The sequence below is a fragment of the Cololabis saira genome, chromosome 10 (assembly GCF_033807715.1).
Source record: "Cololabis saira isolate AMF1-May2022 chromosome 10, fColSai1.1, whole genome shotgun sequence".
In the NCBI taxonomy this organism is placed as follows: domain Eukaryota; kingdom Metazoa; phylum Chordata; class Actinopteri; order Beloniformes; family Belonidae; genus Cololabis; species Cololabis saira.
Window position 1 is genome coordinate 13,109,304 of NC_084596.1, and position 9,383 is coordinate 13,118,686.

At 37.2% G+C, this 9,383-nt stretch overlaps 1 protein-coding gene across 1 annotated transcript; it reads left to right on the forward strand.

Annotated features, from left to right (window-relative positions):
- Nucleotides 1–559: 559 nt before the first annotated feature.
- cdcp2 (CUB domain containing protein 2) lies at nucleotides 560–9,197 on the forward strand. Its single transcript, XM_061731414.1, has 6 exons — nucleotides 560–626; nucleotides 1,459–1,806; nucleotides 3,275–3,616; nucleotides 7,123–7,476; nucleotides 8,406–8,584; nucleotides 8,703–9,197. Exons 1-6 carry the CDS (start codon nucleotides 560–562, stop codon nucleotides 9,006–9,008), a joined length of 1,596 nt encoding a protein of 531 aa, XP_061587398.1. The 3' UTR covers nucleotides 9,009–9,197.
- Nucleotides 9,198–9,383: the final 186 nt, after the last annotated feature.

The following is a 9,383-nucleotide window of genomic DNA, read 5'->3' on the forward strand; positions in this document are numbered from 1 at the left end:
CCTATAAAACTGCCAAAGCAGCAGGAGTGAGTCATGGAATATGATTGGCATTTAGTAAATACAAGAAAAATCTCTGTCAGAAGGCCACTGCATTACGTGTCTCGGAAACAGAAGCCAGACTTTAACCAGCATTAAAAGCCTGTGAACGATGACCTTTTACACGCAGGGACTTTTTAAATATACATATTCATATATATATACTGGATTTTCAAAGTGTCATTCCAACATATGGCAGCGTGAAAAGAAGAACTTATACCGGAGAGTGTCTTCTCAGCGCTCACAGCTGGTGTTCAGTGCGTGCTCATGTGCAGGTGACCCGCATTAAAAATGTAAAACATCTCTCCAAACAGTGTCCTGACAACCCTCTCATGCTCACTGGGTATCAGTCATTAAAATTTAGCGCAGAGACAAAGCCGGGCCTGTAGGTTGCAAGGTGTCCGGTTGCTCTTTCACGATGAGGATGAATTTTTCAAAGTCCTGCAGTTCCTCAAGATGGAGTGCTGCAACGTCGCTGGAACTGTAGTTGAGGTGTAACAAAAACCAGATCCACAACAACAACATGGGTCTCGGGACGGCTATACTTGTTCTTTTACTGCTGCTCGTTCACAAAGCCGATTTGAAAAAAGGTGAGTTGTCATTTGGTAACTTAGTTGAGCACTGCTTGAAGAGTGTTTGGTAACCCTTTCTTTTACAGTACGCTAATAACTAGGTAATACCATGGTAATTACACTGTAATTACCTAGTAGTACCTTCTATTTACAAGGTAATTACATGGTAACTACCGGGTAATTTACCCAGTAAGTACTAGGTAATTATCACGTATTTTCTTGTACCATGTAATTATGTGTATTTACCATGTTATTACATGGTATAAGAAAATACATGATAATTACCTAGTACTCACTGGGTAAATTATTTTATTTTATTTTTATTTTATTTATTTTTTTCTCAGGACAATGCACATTAATGAACATATATACATATGTAAATGTGCCAGATTGTAGCACAAGGCTAGTTTCCATCTGTAGTCCAATATAGGCAGGTAAGGTGTTAAAAGCAGAGAAGATAAAAATGCAATGCAAAAGTACAATTAGTAAAATGAGAATGATAAAAAAAAGTTAGTAGGTAGGAGGAGGCCCATACACACATTAGGTGTGTGTACACATTTGTTGACCTCTGAGCCATTACCCAGTAGTTACCATGTAATTACCTTGTAAATAGAAGGTACTACTAGGTAATTACATTGTAATTACCATGGTATTACCTGGTTATTAGCGTACTGTAAAAGAAAGGTTTACCGAGTGTTTATCCTCGTATTAGCATAATCAATTGTTCAGTTTTAATGAATTGTATTGGCTGGCTAGAAAAAAAAACCTAATTGGAGAATGAGCTAATAACTTTATTCTGATTACTATTTTTTTTTCTTTGAAGTGAAATTAACTTTTTTTTTATTATAAGGTGTCAAATGTGGAGGAATTCACTCTGCTCCATCTGGCAATATTTCCAGTCCGAACTTCCCAGGCCTCTATCCCTACAACATAGACTGCTCCTGGCTAATTGTGGTGGCAGAGGACTCGTCTGTCCTCCTCACCTTCCACCACTTTGAGCTGGAGTACCACTCCAGCTGTGCATACGACTACATTAAAATATACAATGGACGAGCAGAGGATGAGGGAAACCTCCTAGGGACATTTTGTGGCGACGTCTCCCCTCCTCAGTTCACCTCTTCTTGGAATGTCATGTCCATCATCTTTCATTCAGATCGTCATGTGGCCCATAGGGGATTCAGTGTTGGCTACAAGAAAGGTAACTTCTTATATTTAATTCAGTATGACATGGATGAGTTGGCGTACTGCCCACAGTTTAAGTTGATTTTGTCTGCCCGTTGGCAGCAGTATAATTTGTTGCTTTTCGCTAAAACGTCTTGGTTTTAACCTCACCAAATGATGTTGAAACAGGATCAGTGGCTCTGTGGAGCACAAATATCACACCGTCATCATGCTTACGATGATAATGATCATCTCTTCTCGTGGGAAATTAAGATTGATTCAAATCAATAATACATTGTTTTAGATATGTCAATGTTAAATTCTATCTTTTAAACCATTCATCTTCTCTGACATTCTCCAAATCATTAAAGCCTCTCATCATCACTTTGTTCTCTGGTTCAATCTTTAGATTTTTTAATTGGATTTGTATCTGGACTTCAAACTTATTGAATTTTCTCTGCTCTAACCATCTCCTGGCCACTGTGATTGCGTCTGATCATAATACCGTAGGAAAGTCAAATTCTGTCCAAGGTGAACGCTTTTAGTCAGCTGCCTGCCGTTTTCCTCCAGAAAAGATCACCAGCCATCCTGATTAATCTGTGCAGCGTCAGAGACGACATCTCAGAACTGACAGCTCCACCGACTCTGCACAAAGCTGTTCCAACCACGGGAAAGGCCTTTAGCTTGCTTAGCTTAACCTGCTCATACAGGACTGTCTCAGAAAATTAGAATATTGTGATAAAGTTCTTTATTTTCTGTAATGCAATTAAAAAAAACAAAAATGTCATACATTCTGGATTCATTACAAATCAACTGAAATATTGCAAGCCTTTTATTATTTTAATATTGCTGATTATGGCTTACAGTTTAAGATTAAGATTCCCAGAATATTCAAATTTTTTTAGATAGGGTATTTGAGTTTTCTTAAGCTGTAAGCCATGATCAGCAATATTAAAATAATAAAAGGCTTGCAATATTTCAGTTGATTTGTAATGAATCCAGAATGTATGACATTTTAGTTTTTGTAATTGCAGAACAGAAAATCACAATATTCTAATTTTCTGAGACAGTCCTGTAGACAAAGACATCTTTTAAATGAAAAGTGGCAACGTTTTCCACAAGCTTCCAGAAAGAAATTGAGGTCGGGCAGATTAAGACCTTCAGAGAAGACGATAATCAGAAACATAGCATGGGCAGAATGGTTAACAGAGAGCAATATCAATTTACGAAGTCCAGACTAGATTTCCATCCAGAATTTAAGATATCCAAAAATGATTTCGACCTCTTGTATTTCAGTCAGAACCAAAGAGAAGGACTGATAGCTGGACTGTTAGCTGGGCTTAAAATGTCACTGCAAGCTTTCAAGAGCTTTGTAGATTAAAACTGATCAATGCACATGTTGTAGCAAGACACTTTACTAAAGTCCTTACACTGCGGTATTCCTGACTGCCTCGTCTCAGCTCTTTCCCGTCAGACAGCCTGAAGTTTCCCTCTAATCTCTCCAGATATGTGCGGGGGAGTCCTGACCGGACTGTCGGGCGTGATCTCCAGTCCAGGTTATCCTCAGGAGTACAACAACAACGCCGACTGCTCCTGGGCCATCCACGTGTCCAACACGAGTGTTGTCACCTTGGTCTTTTTGGACTTCCAGATGGAAAACAATGAGGGGTGTAATTTTGATTTTGTGGCCCTGTTTGATGGCCCAACGGTCAGCCACCGCCACCTCGGCAAATACTGTGGAGCAGACAAGCCCCCCGCCATCGTCACGACTTCCAGTCAGCTTCTGATAATATTCAAGTCTGACTTCAACATCGGAGGACGGGGCTTCAAGGCCTACTACTACTCAGGTAAGGACTTTTAGTTTGGGTTTTGTTTTGTTGTTTGCATTAAAGAAAAAAGCGACTTTACAGGACTGTCTCAGAAAATTTGAATATTTTGATAAAGTTCTTTATTTTCTGTAATGCAATTAAAAAAACAAAAATGTCATACATTCTGGATTCATTACAAATAATTTATTATTTTAATATAGCTGATTATGGCTTACAGTTTAAGATTAAGATTCACAGAATATTCTAATTTTTTGAGATAGGATATTTGAGTTTTGTTAAGCTGTGAGCCATGATCATGAAAATAATAAAAGTGTTGTTTTTGTAACTGCATTACAGAATATTCTAATTTTCTGAGTATGTATACATACATATATATATATATATATATATATATATATATATATATATATATATATATATATATATATATATATATATATATATATATATATATATATGCATGGGCCAGGGATAACGAAATGTCTTTTCCAAATTTGTTGGAAATTTGAGAACTTTAGCTCTCCGAGGTAAAAGACAGCCTGGAATATTACATTAGAGTGAACATTCGTGAACAGTTGATGCTGGATGATTTACAGAATATTCAAATTTCTGTCTCAGAAAATTTGAATATTGTGATAAAGTTCTTTATTTTCTGTAATGCAATTAAAAAAACAAAAATGTCATACATTCTGGATTCATTACAAATCAACTGAAATATTGCAAGCCTTTTATTATTTTAATATTGCTGATTATGGCTTACAGTTTAAGATTAAGATTCCCAGAATATTCTCATTTTTTGAGATAGGATATTTGAGTTTTCTTAAGCTGTAAGCCATGATCAGCAATATTAAAATAATAAAAGGCTTGCACTATTTCAGTTGATTTGTAGTGAATCCAGAATGACATTTTTGTTTTTGTAATTGCATTACAGAAAATCACAATATTTTAATTTTCTGAGACAGTCCTGTATATGATAATGAAACCAATTCACACACACACACACACACACACACACACACACACACACACACACACACACACACACACACACACACACACACACACACACACACACACACACACACACACACACACACACACACACACACACACACACACGCACACGCACACACACACGGCAGTCTTTGGGTGTTTGAGCCAAAGCCCAGACTTGAAGCCAGCTGAACGTCTGTAGTAACTTTTCAACAGCTGTTTAGACTGCTCCTGTCTGACCTTTCTGAACATAAACCAAATGACTAAGAAGCTAAAATCCAAAGAGGCGGTTTCATCCCTGCATAAACACAGTACCGTGCTCTCTGAATGCATCTTTGTCAGGGGAATAGAAAAGATCTTACTAGTTTCAAATGTAAAGTTCAACATATGGGATCTCTGCTCACATGCTTTTCTCAAGCTGCATGAGAAGATCAATATGGAGTCAGTTTATTAAACTGTTGCTGGGCGAAGTAGCTGTTTACATAGCTCATAGATTACCAAAGATGACATTACCTACAGGTTTGCATTTTTAAAAGTTCCAGAATGGACAGGTGTTATCTTGTACAACCCCAAACTATAAAAAGGCTAAACAAGTGATTCTTGACTCATTGTTTACCAGAGGTGTCAAAAGTATTCACATTCATTACTCAGGTAGAAGTATAGATACTAGAGTTTAAAAATACTCCTGTAGAAGTTGAAGTATCAACTCAAGTTTTTTACTCAAGTAAAAGTATAAAAGTACTGGTTTCAAAACTACTTAAAGTATAAAAGTGAAAGTAATGTAGGGGGGAAAAAGCCATTAAGGACAAAAGCCATTGAAAATTAATGTATCTTAGTATAATGCAAATATATTAAGGAAGCATATATGTGTACTATTGAGCATTAACATGTGTTTCAGAGAGCAGAAGATATGATGACTAGTTGCCTATAAGTATTGTAATGGTGCAAAAAGTCAAACTTCAGAGGCATGTTATCATTTATCCTAACCTTTATTGGAACTTACATCCAAGTTTAGTTGCAGGAATCTGAGGGAACGGATGTAAGAACAAAACTGGACAAGAACATCTGAAACAACCACAACTAAATTCACTCTATCCGGATGGAGCAATTTAACTGGATAGTTTTTTTTTTAAAGGCCGAAATGAAATAGAGTAACGAGGCTGTTTTTAAAATGTAAGGAGTAAAAAGTACAGATAATTGTGTGAAAATGTAAGGAGTAAAAGTAAAAAGACATTTGAAAAAGAATTACTCCAGTGAAGTATAGATAACCAAAATTTCTACTTAAGTAAGGTAAAGAAGTATTTGTACTTCGTTACTTGACACCTCTGTTGTTTACTGGTGTATAGATGGTATAAACCCAAGATATTTACTGCTTTTTCGTGAAAACTTCATTTAATTTGTTTTTTCAGATCCATGTTTCCTTTTCAGCTCTGCAACACATTTCATAAACGTTGTTACAGGGATAATTCAGTGTTTGCAAGTAACAAAATAGTTGAAACTATTTCAAACTGATTATGTCAATAGTTCATTTAGTACAATAATGGATAGAAAACCAGTGTCCTCAGATGTCCACAGAGATCTCATTCGTCAGCAAATGTGAGAAAAGCATTGACCTATTTCAAACTCAAACATGTTCCTCAAACAAAGAATGGGGAAGAGATTTGCATATTTCTCTTTGTGCTGTGTACATAAGCAAACTATTACTCATAAAATCAATGAATGAAGAATTTCAGTGTGTTAAAGGGCAGAGACACAAGTCCAAGTTGGACATCAACATTCATCAGTGGCTGATAGAACCACATTATGGAAACATTTGTCAAGCACTACAATACACAGGTATATCCACATATTCCATTTGAAACACTAATGTAAAAAGAAGAGGAGGAAAAAGCCTGATCTTAATTTTGTCCAGAAGCATAATCAATATCTTTGAGTTCAGAGACATTAAGAAAGAGCCGTCACATTCAGCAGCGCATGATCTGATTATATAACTTCCTTCCAAAATAAAAGTAAATAAATTACTGATACAAACACGAGCTTGTCCTTTGGCGATTCTTCCCTTAAACAACATCCTTCAAAGCACAGTAGGTAGTAGGGCTGGGCGATTTTGGACAAAAATAAAATCCCAATTTTTTTCTCTGAAAACCTGATTTTCGATTTCGATTTTTTTGGTAAAACTACAAAAGACAATGGAATAAATTGTTTCAAATATTTTATCTTTATTTTTAAAGAAAAATAGCAAACACATTTCCCTATTGGGAATGAAGTGCAATTGAAAGAAACTGTAAATCCTCCTTGAGTTTAGTAAAGTGACAACATTTACAATTTTCTTCACCAAACAAAGATGACTAGACGAGCTCTGTCTGTAATGCAGCCAGCTGCAAAAAAGGAAAATCGATTTTCCGATTTTCCTTTTTTTTTAACATCGTCTTGATTAATAAATCCGATTTAGATTTAAAATCGATTAATCGCACAGCCCTAGTAGGTAGCAAACATATTCAATAAAGATGATTAAAACTTTACTTTAACAGGTGAATGCCAGCAGGTCCTTTCAGCTGTGAGCGGCAACTTCAGCAGCCCACATTTCCCCGACATCTACCCCAACAACATCAACTGCCACTGGAGCATCACCCTGGCGCCTGGATACCGCATCAAACTCTTCTTCCCCGTCATGGATTTGGAGGACCGCAACAGTTTGTCCGATGAGTGCGACTACGACTCTGTGGCAATCTACGACGGGGGCAGCCAGACGGACGCCCTGCTAGGACGCTGGTGTGGGAGGGAAAAGCCTCCATCCCTGGTCTCAAAGAGAAACAAGCTGCTGGTGGTTCTCAGCACAGACAGAAATGTAGCTCACACAGGCTTCACTGCCACTTATCTTGGAGGTAAATGCATCGACATGTGATACATTTCCAGAATAAAATCCTTCTTTGCCTCATGATCTTATATGCAGTTACTGGTTAGTTCGATTTATCTTTAGATACGTACTCCCTAGTGCAGGGGTCGTCAACCCGCGGCTCTAGAGCCGCATGCGGCTCTTTAGCGCCGCCCTAGTGGCTCCCTGGAGATTTTTCAAAAATGTTTGACCTTTTTTCCTTTTTTTCTTCTTTTTTTCTTTTCTCTTTTTTTCCTTATTTTTCTTTTTTTTTCTTCCTCCTTTTTAATCTCCACATTTTGACTTTTTTCTCGACATTTCGACTTTTTCCTCGAAATTATACTTCAACATTAATCTCGACATTTCGACTATTTCTCGAAATTTTGACTTTTTTCTCGACATTTCGACTTTTTTCTCAACATTTTCCTTTTTAATCTCGACATTTTGACTTTTTTCTCGACATTTCGACTTTTTTCTCAACATTTTCCTTTTTAATCTCGACATTTTGACTTTTTTCTCGACATTTTGACTTTTTACTCGAAATTTCGACTTTTTTCTCGACATTTCGACTTTTTTCCTCAACATTTTGACTTTTTTCTCGAAGTTTTGACCTTTTTCTCGACATTTCGACTATTTTCTCGACATTTCGACTTTTTTCTCGACATTTCGCCTTTCGCCATTTGCCTTCATTCTAAGGCTGATACAAGACTTTTCATTTTTTGCGGCTCCAGACATATTTTTTTTTTGTGTTTTTGGTCCTATATGGCTCTTTCAACATTTTGGGTTGCCGACCCCTGCACTAGTGCTTACAGTGCAGTCAAAATCTCAGCTAAATTCTCATTTTATACATCTAAAAGCTCAACTTTTTTTCCCACTTCATTTTTATGCTGCTCTTTGAGGTTGACCAGGGTTTTTTTCATTCCCCCTCCCGACTCCCAGTGGTGCCTGTAAACATTAGCTGCACAAGATCAGAGTTTACCATCCTGATATCCCAGCAGTCCTTACCTCAGCTGGACCGGGAGAGCATCTACCTGGGAAATCCATCCTGTGCCGCCAAGTTAACAGCCACCTCCTATAAAATACTTGCTCAGTTTGTCAACTGTGGCACCCACAGCCAGGTGAGTGGCTCCCTTACTCACTCACTGCACAATGCGACAATTTACTATGTCTGTTAAAGACTTTTGCAAGCATTTGCCACTTGCTTTTATTAAGACTGCAACTAATGGTCCCTTGCAGAAATATCGGAACATCACCGTGCTTGTGAACAAGCTCTACATCGATTTCTCTGATGGAAAACAGCAAAATGTGCAAGAATATAAGGTGCAGTGTGATGCCCTGCGGAAGATAGCATCAGCGTCAATCATCTCAGCAGAGGAGCGGCGTTTGGAGGAGCAGGCTCTGCAGACAGACAGTGACAGCAGCAGCTATGCTGCCGATCCGGAAGCTGAGCCTCATGACTTGAGTGACATCGTCTTCATCAGCATCTGTGTTCTGGCTGTCATTCTCATGGTGATAGCTATCGTTTGGTTGGTGCTTCTATAGTTATATTTATAGAGATCGTTCCATGACAGTTCACCACAGACCCCCCCAGCTGGATTTGTTTTTGTTGGATTTGTTTTATGAAAACGTCTATATAGTATATATATATATACACAGGACTGTCTCAGAAAATTAGAATATTGTGATTTTCTGTAATGCAATTACAAAAACAAAAATGTCATACATTCTGGATTCATTACAAATCAACTGAAATATTGCAAGCCTTTTATTATTTTAATATTGCTGATCATGGTTTACAGCTTAAGAAAACTCAAATATCCTATCTAAAAAAATTTGAATATTCTGGGAATCTTAATCAATCTTAAGCAATTTTAATATTTCTGATTATGGCTTACAGTTTAAGATTAAGATTCCCAG

Bases quoted from the DNA above. Each gene is read 5' to 3' on its own strand.
- cdcp2 (XM_061731414.1), top strand. From the start codon at position 560: ATGGGTCTCGGGACGGCTATACTTGTTCTTTTACTGCTGCTCGTTCAC. The intron at 1,807-3,274 runs GTAACTTCTTAT...TAATCTCTCCAG, and splicing joins CAGTGTTGGCTACAAGAAAG to ATATGTGCGGGGGAGTCCTG. The intron at 8,585-8,702 runs GTGAGTGGCTCC...GGTCCCTTGCAG, and splicing joins ACTGTGGCACCCACAGCCAG to AAATATCGGAACATCACCGT.